This window comes from Adiantum capillus-veneris, chromosome 10 (assembly GCF_014529385.1).
Source record: "Adiantum capillus-veneris isolate H3 chromosome 10, ASM1452938v2, whole genome shotgun sequence".
NCBI classification, from domain to species: domain Eukaryota; kingdom Viridiplantae; phylum Streptophyta; class Polypodiopsida; order Polypodiales; family Pteridaceae; genus Adiantum; species Adiantum capillus-veneris.
Genome location: NC_140940.1, coordinates 147,297,146 through 147,321,805, shown reverse-complemented (window position 1 = coordinate 147,321,805; position 24,660 = coordinate 147,297,146). Strand labels below are relative to the sequence as shown.

General features: G+C 40.7%; 1 protein-coding gene and 1 pseudogene across 2 annotated transcripts in view; one reads left to right on the top strand and one right to left on the bottom strand.

Moving 5' to 3' along the window:
* Window positions 1–3,806: 3,806 nt before the first annotated feature.
* The window catches only part of LOC147449819 (AT-hook motif nuclear-localized protein 10-like), a 48,820-nt gene continuing 27,966 nt past the window's right edge, over window positions 3,807–24,660 (top strand). Inside the window, exons 1-2 of one of the 2 annotated variants that reach the window (XM_086522183.1) lie at window positions 3,807–4,793; window positions 4,891–4,943. In XM_086522183.1, the coding sequence (XP_086378309.1) occupies window positions 4,073–4,793; window positions 4,891–4,943 (774 nt within the window). In that variant the 5' untranslated portion in view covers window positions 3,807–4,072. The remainder of the gene's footprint in view (window positions 4,794–4,890; window positions 4,944–24,660) is intronic. The other variant, XM_086522182.1, reaches the window with a different exon arrangement.
* Window positions 11,139–17,189, bottom strand: LOC147449820 (uncharacterized; annotated as a pseudogene).

Sequence of the window (24,660 nt, the reverse complement as noted above, 5' to 3'; positions counted from 1 at the left end):
TCAAATCTTGGAAATCAAAATTGCAGAAAATTACCACTTTTTGACAAGGAAATCCCCCGAAAGAGTAAAATCCCCTCAATTCCCAATCTATATGTCCAAATGAAATGAAATTGGTGTATGTGCTCCACACAACATGCAAAATAGGGGTGTAAAGTCAAAAGTCAATTCTGCTACCAAAATTACCCTTCAAACATCATACACGTATGATGTTTGTTGATGAATTTTTGGCCAAAATTCATTCACAAGCATCCCAAGTTTCTAGCATTGGTTTTCAAGCACTTCTACCAATTTTCATGCAAAAATATAATTGAGTTTCTCTTTTTTTTTCATTTCCGACACTCCATCTTCTGTCTTTTGGGTGCCAAGGGTTGGTCAAAACCCTAGTCTCAAGGTGTACTTAGGGTAAAACACCCCTTTTGAACACTCTGGTGCAATCACATTTGTCAAATTTGGTCTCCAGATGCCTCTTGAGATATCATACACGTATGATGTCCAAGTTTGCAAAATTTCTCTTTTTCTTCACAGAACTCTTGCAAATGTCCTCTTATATGCACAAACATCAATCAGTTATGAAAAAATGTCAATAGAAACCTGTTTATTAATCAGATCACTTACCTAAAGCTACTCCTACACATCATATGGAATTTTGCATTTATGAGTAGAAAAACGCTTCGCTGCCACACACGGAATAGCAAACACTTTGATCACCTCACAAATCACTCGACCATAAAAAATTACTCTAATCTACATCTAATACTACAAGTCCTAACTAAATCTATCTAGTCGCAGACCCTCGGCAAGACATATGCTTCCTGACTGTCCACTTAATCTCGGAATATCCGAGGAATATCCTCTTTTGGACCCACTTAAGAAAAATGTTTTCTTTAGTCGAAACTAAAGCAAGCAACCATCACACGGGTGTTAGTAGGATTACTTACTCAAGTCCTTGTGTCCTCGACAAGGACGTCAATGTTGCGGGAGCGAATCACACCACCTATAAAGTGCATGCAACACTACCTAGATCAACCTAATGTCAATCAAGGACACAAATGACACGATAGGCGCATGAAGACAATCTCTCTAGCTTGTCAGGCTGAGACCATCCCACACATACAACACTCTGGAAGGCCAACTAAACCAAAAATCAGGAATCTCATTGCTTTCGACTACACCACCCAACCCACATACACACAAACAAAAGAAAACTCAACAAATCATACCAGAATCAAATGAAACTTAAGGAACACCATCCCCTCACTAGGATGCACCTGTCCCAAAGCCTCTACACTCAAAAAATCCTCACTCTAAACCCATCTGCAAAAACCGATGTATGAAAACAGAGTAGACTTTTGAAAGTGCTCGAAAACAAAATCTATGAGTACATATGTGTAGCTTATGTTGCCACGATTCTAACGATTACTTCCACGCAGAAAACGCACATCATTTGACACACTTACGACCACAGATAGCTCATGATGCGTTATCATGCGTGCTCCGTTTCATGTGGAATGCTTGGTGTCATTGCATAGCTCTCTCCGAGCCTATCAAGATGGTGCAGTTGAATCTCCAATGCGATGAGCGAGCGAGAAGTAGCGTCAGAATGAAGCTCACACTCTCTATCTTTTTCTCTCACACACAACAAACGGCAGCTCAAAACCTTGATTATGATAAAGTTCTCTTTACAAAATGACCTAGGTACCTTATATACTAAGGCTACCATAGGTTAAACCAAAAATAGAGTTCAATGGGTCAAATGGATTTGTATTCATTTCATAACTCTCGAGAAATAAGACTTTGGCACGAAAATTGAGTTATGCCGTGCTATTGACCTATGGGTCAACATGTATAGACAAGACTAATGTAATGGTTAGGGAGGTTAGTAATGAGTGGATGGACGGTCATGTCCGACTCGAGCACAATAATCCTTTACCCAATATAAAGCTTTGTTTGTCCTCTCTTTGTGCTTCATAATTGTGACGATTTTTATGATGTATCCTTTCAATGAAGGATGTAGTTGCTCAAATACAAAGGTTTCTAACAACTTTAACGTATCTTTTTTGGCCTACAAAAGGCTTTATCGAAGCATTGAACTATTGACATCAACTGTGTCACATGATTGGGAGCAATTGTTGACTATTGGATAAAGCTTATTGTTTAGTGGCACATGACAAGTTAACAATAACAAAACTTTCTTTCTTTCTTTTGATTTTTGGTTTGCAATGCTCGTTTATGAGCCAGATGAAATTGTTTAAAAACAAGGTGAGAAGTCATGATGGCTTGCTAATGTGAAGTAGGGGTGAGAGTTTTGGGGATCAAGCAAGAGATGCAAATCAGAGAACCCAAGTGCTTGCCATGGCTCTTTTGGTTAGGCCATGTCAATGGCTTTTCCCAACAACGTCAAAATTTTATCTTGAAAGTGGTTGCATATCCTCCTTTGTGGTGTAAATTTCCTAGTCAAAGATACAATTTCTCTTTTGAAGATTTATTAGCCCTTATTTTTCAAGGCGAAAGTTTGGTAATTGTAAGCAACAATATGCTTCTATTTTTTGCGTAAATCCTGTTTGACTTCAAAATAAAGGTTGAAAAAAGTTTTTAAAAAAATAATCAATCTCAATTTGACTGGGTAAGCAATTTAATCATAATTTGATTTGCAATAGAGCGGCTCACAACTGAATAATTAGCACATGGTTAAAGTACATTAAAGTGTGTTTCAAATCTTTTATTTTATGAAGTCATCAAACTTGCTAAATTTAATGTTTTTAATTTAACTTTTAGCTCTCTCTCTCTCTCTCTCTCACACACACACACACACACACACACACACACAAATACACACTCGACAACAAATAAAAATGACATATAATTGTAAGTCCAATTTTTCTATTTTTATTTTCATGCGAAATAATGAAATCTTTTCTAATTTTTAAAGTCTCTTAATTTCATGACTTTTTTAATTTTTAAAGTCTCTTAACTTCATGACTTTTTTAATTTTATTTTTTTAATTATTATCGATTTTCTAAAATAAATCTCAAATAAGAAAGGAGTTAAGGATACATTTGATGTAAAGTATTGAATTAATTTTTTTAATAACACGTCCCTCACACGTAACCAAGGGATGCATGCTATTTGAAGGTACGCATTGACACATTCAAAGTTAAATGAGATTTCAATTGTCAAATGAAAAGGCAGGTCTAATCACTATAAGAAATAATATATTTTGAAATGTGAATGGAAGAATGTGAATGGAAGGTACCATTAGAAAACCAAAAAGAAATGAAAGAAAAGACCTAACAATTACTAAGGCCTTCACTTTGAAGCAAAATAGACACATGTCCAACATCGGTTCAATGTGCATCAACGGTCTAAAATTTGCACCAATTCTCCACCCACCCCACTATGGCCTTCTGCAAGTCAAAAGACCATAAATCAATCTGGGCTTTTACAGAGAGCAGTAACCCAGAAAACTTACAAAGCATAAAAACCTGATGTAGTCAACTTGCGTTGAGGATGCAGAGAACCTTAGAAGAGCAAAGCAAAATCCAGAGCATCGATGCGACCACATAAACACTCTCTCACATGGAGCGCAATGTGCCCATACCATGAAATAAAAAAGTAGCATGCATCCTCTGAGGGTGACAAATAGTTGACACTTGTTCATTTATCAAGTGATAAACTTGAAAAGGTGTGAGAGATGCTATAGCTCTAACTTTTTGATATTATAGCGTTATAACATATCATAGCTATATATGTTGGGCATGCAAGATCGAGCCTCGAGGCTTTGTTGGGTGGGAAAAAGGAGGAGGATGATGGGGCAGTTGTCGAGAGGATCTTTTTGAGAGGGGAAACTCTAAAGGCTTGCACAAGCGAAATGTATATTCATAAACGTACGACAACATTCTCGAGCCGAATCACCTAACAGCAACATCTGCTTCCTGTCTCGGATCCCCACACACTCTCTTTCTCGCGCGCGCACACACACTTTCAGACACGGGTGACGGTGGGATTTGCTGTCTCCTCTCGAAACCCATGAAACCCTTCGTCGCCTCACCTTTTCTCAGAAGTTGACCTGCGCATGATGGAGGCAAGGGATTCCTCACATCAGTTGGAGCTGCAAATGCAAGCTTTCTATGAGCATATTCGTGCAGGTGCTGGAGCTTTTCCTCTCCATCAACCTTCGCCTCTGCAACAGCAACAACAGCAGCAGCACGAGTCTCCATCTCCTCATCAGCCTCACCACCAGTACCACCATCAGCAGCAGCAACAGCACCAACAACATCAACAGCATCAGCAACCTGCCCATCACCTTCATCATCTTCATCACCTTCATCATTTTCAACAGAACCAACATGAGCAACAGCTGCAAGAAAACACAAGCAGGAACTCTTTCAACCCTTCTATGATCCACAGCCCTGCTCCATTGCGGCAGATGAGTCCGAGCCCTAATTTCAATCCTGGACCGGGCCCAAATCTCAACCCTAGCCCTTCAAACATGAATCCTAGTTCTAGTTCTGGTATGTCTGTCTGCTACCCCCCTGAAACACCTCCTCACATGATGCCTCATCAAGTGCAGACAGGTAGCCCCCCTTCTGGTGTTGGTGGCAGCATGAGCCCTGGCTCAGCTATGGTACCAAGACCCACTTCTATGTGCAAAAAAAAGAGAGGGAGGCCCCGGAAGTATGCAGCAGATGTGAATGGTTCTGCTGCATTAGTTATCCCTCTAAATTCTGCCCCAGCTGCAGAAAAAAAGGGGGGTGGCCGAGGCCCGAGCAAGAAAACACAGAGCTTAACAACTGGTGAGCTTAACAGGATATTTAGAAACTTGGTCAGTTTTTGGTTGCCAAATGCCTTTCTTAGTTGGTGAAGATTGATAATTGATGTGTTTTTATCTAGGTGCGACTGGTCATGGCTTTACCCCTCATGTTTTGACGGTCGGGGCAGGAGAGGTACATATGTACTGGATATTCATGGCTCTTTGATTGTTTTAGTTAGAGTGCAATTAATTATCTGTATGCTTCACATGAAAAGTTGGGGGCAAGGAAAGGAAGCGGGATTTGTATTGCTGCCTTACTGAAGGGAGGGCTTTTATCCCAAAGATATACTGGATTTCAGAAAGTGAACTGTTTACATGCCTTACTTTGTGGTATATTGCATGTTACATATACATGTATACGAATGCACATCCGTGTTTATATGTTATGTATGAAATAGGAGGGCGAGACACGTGCACATGTGGAGAGACACGCACTTATGTATACATGTTAATATGCATGTGGGAGTTTTCAAACACACAAGACATATACACATATATATCTATGTATAAAAAGTGTATAAATATGCGGCCACGCAATATACATGTATATATCTATATACATTTGTATGTATGTATATATAGATACATACACACACACACACATATATATATATATATATATATATATGTGTGTGTGTGTGTGTGTGTATGTATGTATGTATATCTATATACATGTATATGCATATATATATATATATATATATATATATATATATACATGTATATATATATGTACATATATATACATATATGTATATATATGTATATATATATACATATATGTATATATATATATATATATGTATGTATATATATATCTATACATGTATATATATATATACATATATATACATATATATCTATACATGTATATATATATATATATACATATATATACATATATATACATATATGTATATATATCTATACATATATATACATATATGTATATATATATATATATATACATACATATATGTATATATATATATATATATACATACATATATATATATATATATCTATACATATATATATATATATATATATATATATATATATATATATATATATATATATATATGTACATACATATATGTATATATATATCTATACATACATATATATATATATATATATATATATATATATGTACATACATATATGTATATATATATCTATACATACATATATATATATATATATATATATATATATATATATATATATATAGATATGTATGTATATGTATATACACATGTATACGTATAAGTACATATACATACATACGTATACGTATACATACATATATATACATATATATATGTGTGTGTGTGTGTGTGTATATATATATATATATATATATATATATATATATATTGGTGTATGCCCGTGCCCAAATACATACATGTATACAGATGAAAAGAATAAAAAAATAATTATTTACTTATGATGTATATACACCTATGTGCATGTGCGTATATGTGCCATAAATACATACATAATGTGTGTGTATAATATACATACATACATACAATATTATTATTTTTTATGGACATTGAATATCATGCACTTCTTGTCTCGTATTTTCTTTTGGGTTAAACTTCGCTTCCATTTAGTTTATTTACTAGGCTATGCATTGTCTTTGTGTCTCATTTCTATGGACCATACCCTTACTTCAATGTGGCAATTTGTAGAGATTGTGGTGTGTTGGCGTTTGTTTGAACTTTGAAGCGTGGTTGTGACTTGTGACATGCATCCTATTGAGTGTACTTATTTATGTGTGTAAGTTGGTTTTGAAACAGAGTTATAGAAATTTTAAAACGAATAAATATTTGTTCATAAATGATTTCTTGTTACTCTTACGTTGTAAACGCTTCAAGCGCTTTTTGAAACCAGTTTCCTACCTATGAAGTAACTTTTTGTATGTATGAATCAACATGACAAGACATACATACACACACACGTCTGACCCATGATTTCTCCTCAATCCATTGTCTTGGCACGTTGCGAGTGCGTGTCACAAAAATACGAAAGCGTAAACTAATTGTTAAATGTAATTCATGAGAATTTGGAGAGAGAGAGAGAGAGAGAGAGAGAGAGAGAGAGAGAGAGAGAGAGAGAGAGAGAGAGAGAGACTTCATTGGGGACCAAAAGATGGGGTGGTTCCTCCCATAAAGAGAAGATCTTTATTACTAAGGGAGAATCTTTACAAGCACAGGAATGTCCTCTATTCTTTCTTTGTTCCTTTTCTGCTTTTGACTGAGAGAGTGAGAAAACTACTTTGACTATTTAGAGGATTTTTCCTTTGCTATGAGATTTTGGGAAGCTCTCGTAAACGAGTCCATCTTTCAGAAAACTCCTTGCAAGCTCTCAAAAATGAGTCTACCTTCCGTTAACTGTGTCCCTTCATGTATAATCATTCCTGTAAAAAAAACAAAGAAGAAACACACAAAATGCACGCATACATGCTTGCTGTAATTTTCTGCACATAATTTGAAAATGTTACTTGAGCACGTTTCAATGCCGAAGTAGGGACCTTTTTCGCGATGGAATCGCACAAAACTTTGTGTACGCGTAGTGTAGGTAGTATTTTGCTGAAATTCACCTTAATAGAGGTGATTAGGGGTTGAAATCCGAGATTTTGTAGCAGCTAGGCGTGAGAGAGAGAGTTTCCTTCTACTTTTCAGAATGAATCTTCCTCCACAACAATGTATCATGAAGAGAAACCTTGTTTTAGGTGATGGGAACTCCAGGACTTCACATACACCACAAGGGTTGATTCTCAAGCTTCAACTGAGAGCTCTCGTACGTAGAGCACGCTCACTTTAGGGGGAGTAGGTGCATTGCCAACCTGAGAAGAGGAGGGAGGGTGCTCTTATAAAGCCAGCAAGAAGAGGGGGCGCTAGAGGATGGGAGAGGGTGAGAGTGAGAGTGAGAGAGTCACTTTGCATTGACACACTTACTTAATAAACTAACAAACCATTCAACTTTCATATTTAAAAGTCCTTAGGCTCTTAATGAAATGTGGAAATTAACTCACAAGTACACACGTGGATGCTACTAATGAAAACGTTAGCTGCTTCCCAACACAATGCAGTATCAACACTGCTCTGGCATTACGTGTTCGCACTTGTCTGTCCATTTTGTCCGGCACAAACAATTGAAATTAGTTTAATTTACTTATCCTAAGGTCTTAAAAATAATCCAAGCCTTAGGATTACTGTTTTAAGAACCCCATCTCATTCCTGTGCTCGCACTGACGGGCATAATTTTCTAAGCCTGAAATCTGAGGCTACTATCTACCCCTTATTGAAGACCCGATTTCCCAATCACTAGGACTTCAGGGTATTTTCAGCTAGGTTCTCCCTGAGGTGCTTTGGCCCAAGTTCGAGCACACTTGAGGTCCTAGAATTGCTAGTTCTATTCTAATCTGCACACAACTAATATATGAAAAGCATTTTGGATGCGCCAATGAGAAGGCAAATCCAATTTAAAAGTTACTTCTTTGACTTTATCTGTAATCTTGAAAGGGCCGTAAAATCTATGGGAAAGTTTTACAATCCGACCTGTGTCACAAAGTGATGACGTGGCGGACAACAGAAATCCTAATTTCTGCCAAAAACCCTAATTTTCGGAAATCGTGGAGGCTTAAAAAATAAAATAAAATAAATAATTATTTTTTGGACAGTGCAAATCTATTGTGATCTGTGAATTGTTTTGAAGTGGTTATTTGGTGCTGTCGCGATTGATTCTTGGCTTGGAGTGTCCAAGTCTGTTACAACCTGCTTGTTCAATCTAGCTTTCTCAAACTTAAGTAGAACATATTGTCCTTTCTCAAGATTAAGATTTCTTCTATGCTTGTCTGCTTTTCTCTTTTGTTGCTCTTGAGTACGAAGAATTGCTTGCTTCACTTGTTTGTAGGCGGTATCAATATCGTGCACAAATTCATTTGCGGCAAAGATATTTTCTTTGGTAACCATAATAGGAAGTAAGAGTGGCTTTCCATGAATAATTTCGAAGAGAGCTTTACTAGTTGAGGAATGTATGGTATTATTATACACAAACTCAACTAAGGGTAAGTATTGTTTCCATTCAGATTGTCTTTCCGAAACATAATACTTGAGAAGGTCTAAAATAGTGGCATTAGCGATTTCGCTTTGACCATCTGTTTGAGGATGATAAGCTGATTAAAAATCAAGCTTAGTTCCCAAATTCTCAAACAATGCTTGCCAAAATAGACTAGTCATGTGAGGATCTCTACTGTTGACAATAGTCTTTGGCAATCCATGATGTTTAAAAATTTCAGCTAGAAATATTCTAGCCATGTAATCAGCTTTGATTGTCTTCTTAACTGAAAGGAAATGTGCTTGCTTATTGAATCCGTCTACTATAGTCCAATTTGCATCATTTCCATTCTCGGATCTAGGAAGATCCGTAATAAAATCCATGGCAATACTTTCCCATGGCGTGTTAGGCAGAGAAGCTTGCCATAAACTTTATGTCTGTCACATTTCACTTTTTTGCATACTAAACACTTGCGTATATATTTTTCATAGTCCGCCCGGAGTGTTGGCCAAAAGAAATATCTTTCGAGGGCACTAGTGGTAGTAGCAATTTCCCAATGCCCGGCATAGGGAGAATTATGTGCTTCATCCATCACCTTCTGTCTTAAGGGTTGAGTATAACCGGCCTGTACAACGTAGAGGGCGGTACTATTTCAATTACCTGTTAACTTTACACACAGCACTGAGAAGGAAAGAGAACATAGATACGTCCAATGACTAGAATGTCACTGTGCACACGAGATCGACACCCTGTAGGTGTCAAAAACTGGTGCCCCTTTCGGTATTTCTTTATCAATTTAAGGTAGACGATCTGACCACTTAGTACAAGCTTTCACAAAGCTGTCCAAACCTGGCGAGGGTTGAAAACGCAGGTTTCCGACCTGATTTCGGCAGCATAACGGCGCAAAAACCCCTGTAGGTCAAAAGTACCTGTCTAGGGCGGATTCCCTCACTATCTGGAAGCTTTCTCGTGAGCTGTCACAGAAATTCAACGAGCTGTAATTCTCTGTTTTTCACTGCCGGGTGCCCAAAAGACTGTACACACATCCCAAGGTTCTCACGAGGCTCCCCCGGTGTTCCCTTGCAGTTTAGGTGCGAAACCCTAAACCTGTAGAAACACACAGCAGGTTGTAATTCCCTGTTTTGGATTGTTTTTACCGGAGCAAACACGTCTCCGCGTGTCCCAAGGGCTCCCGCACGCAATGGGATTGTTCCCTTGTGAATTGGACGAGTGTTCACGCGAGAAAAACTCTCCAAACTCGTAATCTTTCGCGATGGAACTGCGCGTATCTGTGGGGGATTAGCAATTAGCTAATCCGGTTTCTGTTCAGAAGGCTCTTGCCTTGGCAAACGTGCATAAACCCCCAAAATTGTACATATTCATTTGAGTAGCTCAACTAGTGGGGCATTACCATATGTGCCAAAGGGGAGAGAGAGATGCACGAGAGCAAGTCATCGTGCTACATGAGAGAGAGGAGAAGGCAAGCTTTCCATTAAAGCTGTAGACCTACACCCACTACTCACACACACACTGTAGGTCACTTTCATGAGTAAAAATCAGTCCTCGGCCTCAAATGGGCGCCTCCTCTTGTTGAGGTGTCCTGCAGGCTGCTCTCCTCCTGCCAAGTGTCCAGTTTGCCCCTTTGAGTTAATTCCCTAGTTCACACTGACTTATAAAGTTGTGACTTTTCGAGTGGCCCATACTTCATTTGGCGCACACATGCTTCCGTACTCATCAGAATTCAGTGCTGACTGGCCCGAACAATCCCAGACTGACCGACTCAGACTCCCAATGTGAGAAACCTATTCGGCCGCAGCTGTTTCACACTAGCCATGCAATGTCCACTTTCACCTTTTCAAGGGTTCTGAGGAAAACAAGTAAAAATAAAAATAAATAAAATATCTAGTACTTATTTACGAAAGGCAACATGAAAAATACACCTCATGGTGACACACCCCACCCTTGAAATACTGCAAGCGACCTCGCTTGCATGCCAATAATACATGTGGTATCTCCTGATATCACATATATTTTATGATGGGAATCCAAGATATACATGCTTCCGGAAATGGAGCGTTGGAGGATTAAACAATCCCACCAACCTGGCTACGACACATATATCAAGCATAGAAGTCGTCTAGTGTACTTTTAAGCACAAACTTCTCTAGCTAAATTCTGTATGGAAAGAGTAGATACAATTGCTTAACTACTTTGTTGAGCATCACGAACCATGCTCTTGCCTTGCTCCAAAAAAGCTACATCAAGTCATTGTGGGTTCAAGATATAATTGCAATAACTGAGGCGAATCAACCAATTTAGACTCTTCCATCCATTTGGCATCCAAAGATGGATAGTTCTTGAACTTCACCAGGCAGCGTCCGCCGTCTTGCAACCTTTTCTCTAACCTTCCTTTCCTTAATGTGCCAATATCTGTTCAGGAACAAGGATCTGTTCCTCATCAAGCATATTCTCTGGCACATCACCAACAAAGGGTCTTAGAAGGCTAACATGAAAAGCATTATGTATTTTCCAGCCTTTTGGTAGCTTCAACCTGTAAGCTACATCGTTGATCTTTTCTGAAATCTAAGGACCATAATATCGCATAGTGAGCTTAGGAAACAAATGTTCCTTGCCTTTCCTTTTCCTTAACCTGGCCTTTTCAAAGCGCAAAGGCATCCAATCACCAATTGAAAATACAAGTTCATGACGATGATAGCAGCTTTCTTTTGCTTAGCTAGAGTCTTCTTAAGAGCAATCTTTATCTTCTTGTATGTTTCATCCATATCTTGCACATACTTGTCTGCCTCAAATATCTTGTCCTTAATCTGCAAAATGGGCGGGACTTTCTTCCCTGCTTCCACTATCTCAAATGGTGCCTTACATGTTGACGTATGCGCAATGTTATTGTAAGCATATTCAACCAATGGGAGATGGTGTTCCCAAGTTGCCTTGTGCTTTGACACATAACATTTGAGAAGATCCAGGACATTAGAATTTGCCTCTTCTGACTTTCCATCAGTTTGCGGATGAAACAAAGAAGAGAACTTTAGCGTAGTGCCCTTATAAAAGACTCGTCATACGTGGATCCATGTCACTGACAATTGACTGAAACATCCCGTGATATTTAAAGATATTGCTCATGGATATCTTGACCATGTGTTCAGGCTTTATCTTCTCCTCATAGGAATGAAATGGGCCTGCTAACTGAACCTACAAATGATAGTCCAAATCCCATCATTGCCTGTTTGTGTTCTTGGAAGATCAAAGATAAAGTCCATTGCTATGCTTTCCCATGGCCTATCAGGGATCGGCAATGGCTGCAACAATCCCGGTTGCTTTTGCCTGTCAAATTTGACTTTTTGGCAAACTCAAATGTGTCAACATCTTGACGCAAAGCTGGCCAGTATAAGAATGCCTCAATCCCTTTCACTGTCGCATGAATTCCACGATACCTAGCATAAGGTGGAGCATGACTTTCCATCAAAATCTTTGGCCGTAACAAGCATAACTTTCCATGCATCATGAGAAAGTCATTCTTAAGTATATAGTGCTCATGATGTTGCCCATCAACAAGCTAGTCATAGATCCTTGCAAAACCTGAATCTTCAGCATATCGTGTCTTCATTTCGTCTAGTTCACAATGGTACAGAATTGACACTGTTGAAATTTGGGGCTTTCGTGACAATGCATCAGCCACTACGTACTTTTTCCCTTGCACATGCACAATCTGAAAATGGAACATTGACAAGATGCTTGCCCATCGCATGTGCTTCTTAGACAACTTCGTCTGTGTGAGAAAATATCGCAAGGTTTGATGATCGGTTTGGACAACAAAATCAGCCCCTAGCAGATAGTGTTTCGAACTAGTGAGAGTATGAATTACTGCCAACAAATCTTTGTCATAGACTTGCAAGTTTCTTTTAGTCTTCAAAAGAATTCTGCTCTCATATGCAACTACTCGGTCCTTCTGCATTAGAACTGCACCCAGACTATGGCCACACGCATCACACTGAACCACAAAAGGTTTCGAAAGATTTGGCAAAATGATTACCGGATCTATAGTCAGCTTCTCTTTTAAGTGTTTGAAGGCTAAAATTTCCTTGGCTGTCCACTTGAAAGTAACTCCTTTTCCTTGCAGTGCATGGAGTGGAGAAGCAATCTCAGCAAAATTTCGGATGAACCTCCTGTAGTAGGAACATAAGCCTAGAAAGCTTCGAATGTCATGTACAGACTTCAAGTTTGGCCATGACCTAATTGCTTCCACTTTGGCGGGATCCATGCGTACCCCATCCTTTGAAACAATGTGTCCAAGGAAGTAAATCTCTTCCAAAAAGAATTTACTCTTTTTCGCATTAATGAGTAGCCTGTTCTTACGTAACTCATTGAAAACTGCGGTCAAGTGATCCTTATGCTCCTCTTCGGACTTTGAGTAGACAATCATGTCATCAAAGAAGGTACCCACGAAGTTTCTATGGGGTCTAAAAATTATGTCCATCATTCTATTAAACGTGGCAGGAGCAGTTGTGAGACCAAATGGCATAACAACAAACTCATAGAGACCAAATGTTGTCCTGAACGCAGTCTTATGAACATCTTCTGGCCTAATGCGTATCTGATGGTACCCACTCTTGAGGTCTATCCTTGGAAACGGTGATGCTCCCTCAAGCCGAGAATGTCAGCTATCCTCGGTATGGGGAACCTGTTCTTGATGGTATTCTTTGTCACAAAGTGATGACGTGGCTATCGACAACAGAAACCCTAAAAATCCTGCAAACCCTAATTTCTGCAAGAAACCCTAATTTTTGGACCCTAATCTTAATTGCTGGCTGGAAACCCTAATCAGTCGGGAAATGCCACGTGGCAGCAGGTACGGATTCTGGGATTTGGGGAAGTAAAAAAGCATCAGCATGAGCGACGCTATTTGCAGCTTTTGCTCCACACTTGGAAGATAGAGAGAGAGAAAGGCATAATTGCTTTATTTTGCTCTCATTGAGAGAGAGAGAGAGAATCTGCTTTTGACTGAAAGCTTTTGGGCATCCCTTGTAATCTTTATATTCGCGGTGAGGGCCTCACTTCTCAGAGCATCTGGACGCAGAGTCTGAGAGTGAAACCCTAACCTCTCTTTGTACTTTGACATTGATTTCATACATAAAGAAATACCGAAACGGGCGCCTGTCTTTGGGGCCAATATCTCGGGGCGCGGAATTCCGCCGGGCCAATGCAAATCTATTGTGATTTGTGAATTGTTTTAAAGTGGTTATTTGGTGCTGTCGCGATTGATTCTTGACTTGGAGTGTCCAAGTCTGTTACAACATCTAGAAGCAGAGTCTGACAGTGAAACCCTAACCGCTCTTTGTACTTTGACATTGGTTTAATATGTAAAGAAATACTGAAAGGGGCGCCAGTCTTTGGGGTCAATATCTCTAGGCACGGAACTCCGCCAGGCCAGTGCAAATCTATTGTGATCTGTGAATTGTTTTGAAGTGGTTATTTGGTGCTGTCGCGATTGATTCTTGACTTGGAGTGTCCAAGTCTGCTACATTCTTATTCAAGGCGCGATAGTCAATGCACATGCGCCATGAACCATCCTTCTTCTGCACTACGAGTACATGCGAACAAAAAGGGGATGAACTGGGCTAAATGAGCCCCTTCTCTAAAAGCTCATTGACCTGACTCATAATCTCTTGCAACCGTGTATGGTGGTCTATTCGGTGGACTAGAACGTGGCACAAGATCTATTGTATGATCCTCAGGTCTCTCAGGAGGTAACTCCCCTGGCAAAGAGTCTGAAAAACAATCATTGAAACCACTCAAAAAAGTTGACCTGTCTTTATCTAAGGTAGATGAATTAGATACGACTTCAGGTACTTCTTTTGCAAAGATCAAGTACGCAAAAAGATGATTCTTTATTACAGATGAAATAGCAGAAGCAGAAACAATTGGAACAGACTCACCTTTAAGCTTTACATCAAGGACATGAGTCTTTCCTCTATGTACAAGGGTAATCTTTTTGTTGTAAGTATCCACCATAGCATGCAACCTGTAACACCATGGGATACCCTTGGAGTGCATTCATGGGAGGCTGCAATCCGGATAGCAAGTGCTAGGCGACTCTAGTGGGGGCCAATTCAAGCATAGCAGGAAGCCGATGACCCTTATGAAGAGTAGTTCGGAGCGTGGTAGTCCCAAAATTCTCCATTTTTAGCCAAGGCGCCTACACATAGATGAGGAACCGGCCACTTGTCCAAAACATCCCATTAGAGGTTCAAACTGAAGACGAAAGTGCACACACCTTGCACTTGGACTTTGTGTAAACACACTCATACACATCTCTATTAAAAGGGTTGGTTTAGCCAATTGTAAGGACTATTGCTGGCACACACTCTCTCTACATGTTCTCACGAAGCAAGGCGCTATCTCTTGTGAGCATTGTACAGTAACTCTTTGCATAAATACAAAAGGGGTGCCTATTCAGGGGCTAGTATCGCTCAGGGGAGGAACTCCGCCTCTCCATCTCTCTTGATCCCATCTCTACCTCTCAACGTCTCTATTTCCTAATTACTTTGTCGAATATGTACATTATCTATGTGCTGAAATTTTGGTTCTCAAAGCTGCAAAATATGTTCTGCTATTCCGGACGGCGTGGGTAGTAGTCCAGCCAGTTACATTAGCTCTTTACTACTTGCATGTTGAAGCTCTAGATCTTTTTTCTAAGAGTTGTGTGTGTGTGTGTGTGTGTGTGGATAAGCAAGGGTTCTCAAGCCACATTGAATTTAGTTCTCATCCCCTTTGGCACATTTGATTCCTGTAAGAATTTCCCTGGCAATTCTAAAGGTCGCGTCTTCTTTTGGCACTCTTAGGTCCTGAAACACATCTTAAAGCCACCTTGTAACATTGGCCTTTCCACTTTTCTTATTTTCTCGCTCTAAAATGGCCAATTTTATAGAGTAAAAATTATCTAAGTAGATCAAAATTTATTTTCATGACATTATCTTGCCCTTGAAATCATAGTCGCTCTCGCCTATGGGTATTACAAGGAGAGATTACTTGGCTGGTCACCAACCAAATCTGGGACAAGTCCTGCACTCGGCTTTGGCTTCTTCCTTTTATGGTCTGACTTGTCATCCTTATCCCGTGACTTCTTTTGTGGGCATTCATTTGCAAAATGGCCTTCCTCTTCACAAATGTAGCATTTCTTGGCCTCCCTAAGAGCTTTCCTTTCTTCAAAGGTTTTGCCAGAAAAATGCCTTTTTTGTCCTTGTTCTCGTCCCGAAGAAGATTTAGACTGCTTCTTGGACGTGTCAGCTTCTTCATTGGAGGGCTTTTTTGTCGGAGGCGCAGAAGGCTTTGCTGCAACATTGCCCTTGGCTGAGGACTGTTTTCCCTGGGACCCTTTCTTTTGGCTATTAAATCCATTAGAATCTCCCTTCGATAGATTGTTGGCCACTCTTGCATTCTCAATCAACTGAAACATATTCATGACAGTAGTCTTTGTGCAGTAGTCCTTGATTTCTTGGGCAATCCACAACAATAGTTCTCAATCTGTTCTGACAATGGCACAAACCTGTAAGAGGTGACTGGCAACAATGCGGCCCAAAACTGTTTATTGTACTCTTCTAGATTCGCACATTGTTTAGCATTCAACTCGTGCCATTTTGTCATCACATCCACTTCAAAAGTGTTCAGCCATGCAGGCGCAATAAGCTGTTTGAATTGGACCCACGTTGTTGGGGCTTGACCCTGATTCAACAATGCGGTCCACCATTGAAGCGCATTCCCTTTCAAGAAAGTGGCAGCCTTGCGTATCTTTGAAGATTCTGCGAAGTTTCCTCCAGCATAAGCTGCATCGAACTGCTGTATGAAAGTCAAAGCCTTCAATTGATCCTTAGTTCCTCGGAAATTTTCAAACTTAACTCGTTGCCCACCTTCCTTGTAATCCTTAGGCTGACTCAAATGAGCCATGTTGCTATAAAGAGGTGCCTGCAAAAGCGGTGCTCCACGATTGCCCACTCCAACACTCGCATCACCTGTTTTACGTGTCAAATCTGCATTTTGGGTGTATGGCTACGAAAAACTTGCCATACCAAACTGTGTTCCAGGCACTCAAAACTGTTCATAGGCGCCCTGAAAACCTGGTTGGACACCCATGTTCGCATACATAGGGTTACCCATGCCTGTTTGCATTGTCCCGAACACATTCCCTGGCATATAACCTGTGGAAGGTGTTATAGCTTGAAACACTGAACCACCTCCAAAATAACGAGGATAAGTATTAGGTAATGGAAGGGTCTGACGCATAGCCTGTTCATTACTCCCTTGACCATTTACAAACGGTTCTTGTCCAACTAAAGCAAGTTGCTTTGGATCATTGGACACCGTTGGTTGCTCAACCACATGAGCTTTCCCTCGAGCATCATGAATCCTCTGCGCATTGGAAATATCCTTTTCTTGCAACGGCTCAGTCATGTCTTGTGTAGGAGGCTGAAAACCCTGTGTCGGAGCCTGTAAGAACTCCTGCATCCTTGGGTTGCTAGTCAACTGCTGAAACATGCCCATGCAGCAACGCAGTTGAGCTCTAAACAACCTGTCCTCTTCTTGAAGAGTTGAGGGAACTTTCTCTGTGCCATGTGAGGAAGATCCCTCTTTAGGTGCTTGGTCTCTCTTCTCTTCCATAACGACAAGCTTTGTGTTGCTTGCACCCACAACAATCCACGCTGCACTTTTTGAAGAAAAAGTGACTATCCCGTCGATGGAACCATATAACCGGCCTCTACAAAGTAGAGGGCTTTGTAGAGGCCGGTACTATTTCAATTACCTATTAACTTTACACAAAGCACTGAGAAGGAAAGAGAACACAGATGCGTCCAGCGACTAGAATGTCACTACGCGCGCGCGCACACACACACACACACACACACACACACATATATATATATATATATACATATATATGTATGTATGTATGTATATATATATATATATACATGTATATATGTAACTTTACACAAAGCACTGAGAAGGAAAGAGAACACAGATGCGTCCAGCGACTAGAATGTCACTACGCACATATACACACACACACACACACACACACACACACACACACACATATATATATATATATATATATATATATATATATATATATATATATATATTGGTGTATGCCCGCACCCAAATACATACATGTACACAGATGAAAAGAATAAAAAAATATTTATTTACTTATGATGTATATACACCTATGTGCATGTGTGCGTGTATGTGTCTCCATAAATACATACATAGTGTGTGTGTATATATATACATACATACATACAATATTATTATTTTTGATGGACATCGAATATCATGCACTTCTTGTCTTGTACTTTCTTTTGGGTTAAACTTCGCTTCCATTTAGTTTATTTACTAGGCTATGCATTGTCTTTGTGTCTCATTTCTATGGACCATATCCTTACTTCAATGTGGCAATTTGTAGAGATTGTGGTGTGTTGGCGTTTGTTTGAACTTTGAAGCGTGGTTGCGACTTGTCACATGCATCCTACTGAGTGTACTTATATATGTGTGTAAGTTGGTTTTAAAACAGAGTTACAGAAATTTTAAAACGAATAAATATTTGTGCATAAATGATTTCTTGTTACTCTTACGTCGTAAACGCTTCAAGCGCTTTTTGAAACCAGTTTCCTACCTATGAAGTAACTTTTTGTATGTATGAATCAACATGACAAGACATACATACACACACACACACACACACGTCTGACCCATGATTTCTCCTCAATCCATTGTCTTGGCACGTTGCGAGTGCGTGTGTCACAAAAATACGAAAGTGTAAACTAACTGTTAAATGCAATTCATGTATTCAAGAGAATTTGGGGAGAGAGAGAGAGAGAGAGAGAGAGAGAGAGAGAGAGAGAGAGAGAGAGAGAGAGAGAGAGAGAGAGAGAGAGAGAGAGACTCTTCATTGGGGACCAAAAGATGGGTTGGTCCCCCCCATAAAGAGAATATCTTTATTACCAAGGGAGAATTTTTACAAGCACGGGCTGACTGACCCAGACTGACCGACCCAGACTCCCAATGTGAGAAACCTTTTCGGCCGTAGTCGTTTCACACTGGCCATGCAATGTCCACTTGCACCTTTTCAAGGGTTCCGGGGAAAACAAGTAAAAATAAAAATAAATAAAAATATCTAGTACTTAATTACGAAAGGCAACAGGAAAAATACACCTCCGAGTGACATTGAGCTATGCATATTGCTTGTTGATGATATGGTGTATTTTTCCTAATGGAATAAGGTGACCTTGAATGACCAGTTTGAAGATCTGCGCAAAATGTAGCGAAGTCTGGATCTTGAGGATACATCTCATTGAGAGATTCTAGTTCCTCGTGATAAATAGTTGTCATTGCATTGATCTTTGGACGCTTGGAGAGGGCATTTGCAACTGCATTCTTTGTTCGAGAAGTGTGTAAAATCTGAAAATGGAACATTGAAAGAAAGTTGGCTCATCTCATCTGCTTTTTTGATAACTTTCTTTGTGTGAGAAAGTAGCAAAGACTCTGATGATCTGTATTGATTATAAAATCAACTCCTAAAATTAATGTTTCCAAATGGAGAGAGCATGAATTACTGCCATTAGCTCGCTCATGAATGGAAGCATGCAACTCTGCATCTTTAAGGCACCGACTTTCGAAGGCTATGGCATGACCCTCTTGGTTCAAAACTGCTCCTACACAATCTCCAGATGCATTGGAATACACCTCGAAAGGTTTGCGAAGATTAGGGACGGTGAGAACAGGTTCGTGGCTGAGTAGATATTTAAGCTTTTCAAAAGCTTGTTTTTGTCCAGATACCCAATGGAATGGAATCCGCTTCTTCCTCAAATCATGGATAGGACCTGCTATGGCGGCAAAGGCTCGAATGAAACGCCGATAATAGAAACAAAGGTCGAGAAAACTTCATACGTCATGTACTCTGGTTGGTGTAGGCCATTCCTCAACTGCTTGAATCTTATCATGATCCATTCTCACCTGGTTGTGAGATACTATATGGCCCAAGTAGTGAATTTCTTTTAGAACGATGTTAGGTGCAGCGGAAGTGAATGTCGGAGCTTTGCCTTTTACTTAGGAAGGGAGAGCCTTTCGTTCCTTTAGTGAGAGAGTGCAAATGATCACAAACAAAGTGGTAGATACTGTGAATGAAGGTGCTGAGACTGAGAGATAGAGAGAGAAGAATACGACACCAGAATGTTGTCAAACCCTCCTTCGAAGGCCCCACTCTCTATGGCGAGAGCGGTCTACTATTGATTGCACAAATCTCTACAATGCAATGGACTTGCCGATGATGTCGACGACGACGAGACCGGTTGAAATCTGAAAACGCTAATGGCTGAAATCTGCAAATCTTTATCTGCTGAATTTTGACTTTATGTCGATGACGACGATGCGACGACGACACGCTGAAAACGCAGAATCTGCGTTTTCTGGGCTGAATTTGCAAACTACGCTGGATCTGACCGTGCGGCGAGGATTGTTGCGGGAAGGTGAGATCTGCGAGGTTTGGGGGTTCTACTGCGGAAGGTCTATGCTGAAAACTGAAAACACTGGTGCTTCTGTTGATTCCGTCTCGCTTCTGCAAAACGCTAGAGAATGCAAAAGAGCTAGGTTGAGGTGTGGTCTGCTGCAAAAACGCTAGGCTGTTCCTGCTGTTCTGCTGTCGCTAGTGCTGCTGCAAATGCAAAACACTGGGCTGGTTCTGCACTTGGAGAAAACGCTGGCTGTTCTTGGCTGAAAACGCTAGGTCTTCTTGCCAGGAGGGAGGGTCTTGCTTGAGAAGGTGCAATGTGGATGTCATGTCCCTGCTGCCTCTTCTGCCAGAAAGTGCTAGCGCTAGCTATACTTATATACTTGGCTATCAAAATTGCCCTACCTAGTTTCCAACAAAAGTCACTTAAAAATAATAAGTGAAAATTGGCTAAAATAGGGAAAATAGGTCTATGCACTGTAAAAATGCTCTTGATGGGTTCTGACTGTAATCTGATGATCATGCTATGTGCAACCAGAGGATATGCATCTAATCTAAGTGTCTGGACATGCACGGTCTGCGAACAGACTCACAAAAGTTCCAGATCACTTCCTAAGCTAACTAAACTGAACCGAACGCTGGTCATGAAGTAGCTTGTCCACGTACACATAGGGTTAGATGTGCACGTGACAAAAGAACTCACTCTTCTTAGCATTCACAAATAATTTGTGTTTGCATAATTTTTGCTCTGAAGAGGAAGAAAGTTGTGAAGAAGACACATCTCTCTCTCTTGCAAAAATCAAGTAGACTGGAACACACTTCTTCATTTTCTCAAGTGCAATGTGGTTGGCGATACAAATTCGCCAATCACCTGTATCCGCTAATACAATATATTGCTTTCTTTTGTGGTCAAAGGACAGGGTTTTCTGAACATAATCAGATATGGCATGCATCTTGTAGTGTCAAGGCATTCCTAAGATTACATCACATCCTTCAAGTGAAGCTAGTAAGAAAGACTCTTGATCTTTGTAGTTATCGACCTTTGAATTCAGCTTCCCTATGATTGGAGTAGAACTGGAGTTTGGCCCTTTGAAAGCAGATGCTGCTTGAAAGAAACTCCAAAATGGTTGGGTTGTAAATTGCGATCTTCGGCTAACTTTATAGAGATGAAGTTATCCGTACTGCCTGGATCAAAGAGGATAAGGGCCCACTGATTGCTGATGCTACCCCATGCTTTGAATAGAGATCTTTCTTTACTATCCTTGGTTGTATTTCCTTGTACATCTGGGACTGCATTGAAGGAAGGTGGTTGCGGGGTTTTGGTAGGGCAATCTCCCTTCATATGTCCAATTTGTCAACACTTGAAGCATCTTCCTTTGCTGATGTAGGTTCTCGATTCAGTAGGAGAGAGGTATTTCCCTTTCTTGGACTGATTTGGCTTTGCTTCTGCATCAGAGGCGGTTCTTTTCTTCTTTTGAGAAGAAGAAGTAGAAGTAGGTTGTTCATGGAGAGCCTTCTGCTTGGCATGATAGGTGCTTTGCTCCATCTTCAAGGGAGTACCCTTGTCATGTATACCATCAGCTATGCGAGCTGATTCCATAAGTATCTGCAAGTTACCTCGAGGGTAAAGCTTCATAGCCTTTTGCAAGGCTTCATGCAGTCCTGCTTCAAACTTGCGCATCTTCTCCAAATCTTCAATCTTCTTGAATGGAGTGACTTTCAGGAGAACATCCCAAAACCTATCCACAGCGCCGAACAGTTTCGTTCTCTGATTGTGAGAGTCGATCTTATTCTTTCTTTACTTTTGGAGGAAGGAATTGTGCATAGAACTCCTTCTTGAAAGCGGTTCTTTTTTTTGCAGGTTTAGGGTTTCGCACCTAAACTACAAGGGAACACCAGGGGAGCTCTTTGAGAGCCTTGGGGTTCCTAGTATCTGAACTTGCATATCCTCTGATTGCACACCCAGTACCACCCAGCATATGCATTGTTCAAGCAGAAGGTCCAATTCCCGGCCAGTTATACTTTCGAGGCATTTTTATTAATTAAATTATCAATGTATTGAGGTTGCGGGCTGTAGGAGGACTGCTCGACCCAGTTTTTCATAGCTATACAAGCAGACATGGGGCGCCCAGTTTTAGCAGAAGAGACAGAAGAAGTTCCAGCAACTTGCATTGTTCTCTCCTCAGCAAGACTGCCAGAAGAAAGCCTAGCGTTTTCAGCCAACAGCAACAGCTAGCGTTTTTGGGAGCAGTTCCTCTAGCGTTTCTGCTACAGATCAACTTTGCGTTTTCGGTTTGCAGATCAAGCCTAGCGTTCATAAATTCCGGCGCTAGATCAGCCAAGACCATTAGCGTTTTCAGATTTCAGCACTTAGCCATTGCAGATTTAGTCCCTAGCCCTCGCAAATCTCACCTACCCGCAACAGATTGTCGCCGTACCATCGAGTCAGCCAGCGTTTATAGTTTTAGCCCGCTGTTTTCAGATTTCAGCATCTGCGTTTTCAGCGCATCGTCGTCGAGTCGTTATGACCGGCCTCTACAACGTAGAGGGCGGTACTATTTCAATTACCTGTTAACTTTACACACAGCACTGTGAAGAAAAGAGAACATAGTTGCGTCCAACGACTAGAATGTCAGTGCGCACACGAGACTGACACCCTGTAGGCCCCAAAAGTTGGCGCCCCTTGCGGTATTTCTTTATTCAATTATAAGTTGACGATCCGTACACTTAGGCTAAACTCTCACAAAGGTGTCCAAACCTGGCGAGCCATGTCATTGCTTACGAGAGCCGATTGTTCTCAAGGCCGGAAATGACAGCACAAATTTATGAGAAAGAGATTTTGGCGGTTATCCATCCTTACTGAGTGGCGGCATTACCTACTCGGAGCAGATTTTACTGTCTTTACAGACCATTAGAGTTTGCGCTACTTGTCACAGAAGCAGCTATCGAAAAAGCAAATGCGGTGGGCGAACATCTTGTCACAGTTTCACTTCCAGATTGTCCATGTTCAGGGACAGAAGAATGGGGTGGCAGATGCTTTGTCTCGGAAGGCGTTGGTATTGGCTATTTCCACGATACATCATAGGAGCTTCGAGAATATGGTCGACCAGTATGCCACAGATACAGATTTTGCAGACGTTTTCACACGGATACGGGATGGGGAGACAGTAGCGGGATATTCCATTCGGGATGGCTACTTGATGAGAAAAACCATGTTGTGCATTACACAGCTTGTTAGGTGCAGCGGAATGAATGTTGTTCTTTCTCAAGATGAGTGCTCCGTAATGTGCTCAAGGTTCCTTTTGTTCTTATGGAAGGGAGAGCCTTCCCTTCTTAATGAGAGAGTGCAATGATCACAAAGAAAGTGAATGGACATTGTGCATGCAAGTGTATGAGACTGAGAGATAGAGAGAGAAGAAAATACGACACCAGAGACGTAAAACCCTCCTCTGAAGGCCCCACTCTCGTTGGTGAGAGTGGTCTACTATTGATTGCACAAACTGGTACAAAGTGAATGCATGTGACTGATGCAAGTCTAGGCTAGGTCGATGTCGACGACGGGGATGATGAGACCGATCTAAGGGCTGAAAATGGCTGCTTTTGTTTTGCTGTCCAAAAACGCTACTGGCTGAAATCTGATGCGATTTTATTGCTGTCCCAAAAACGCTAATGGCTGAAAGTTTTTGGAACCAAAAACGCTGATGTGGACTCGTGTTTGATGGCTGAAATTCGCTGGTTTTACTGGTCTTTATTGCTGAAATCTGCTGATGCTTTATCTACTGAAAAACGCCATGCAAAGGGGGCGATTTGGGGTTTCTGGAAATGCTAGGACTGAGGTTGTATTGCGATGAAGCTATGGTGAAAAACGCCAATGCTTGGGGAGGCTATGGCAAGGGTGACTTGCTGATGAAAACGCTAGGTGAAGGTGAGGTTCTTGCTTGGAGGGAAAACACTACCAAGGGGGGGATCTTGCTGAGAGAGAGAGAGGGGGAACCTGTTGCCTGCGGCCAGTGTTCTCCTTCTCTTCTGCCACTTAGTGCTAGCCTAGGTTTGCTTATATGCAAACTTACTCAATTTACCCTACCTACTTTCCAACAAAAGTTACTTAAATTAACAAGTGAAAATGTCAAAAATAGGGAAAATAGGTCAAATACACTAGAAAATTCCCTTGAAGGATTCTGATGGGAATGCTTATGATCATGCTGTGTGCAACCAGAGGATATGCATTTACACTAAGTGCATGGGCATGCACGGTCTG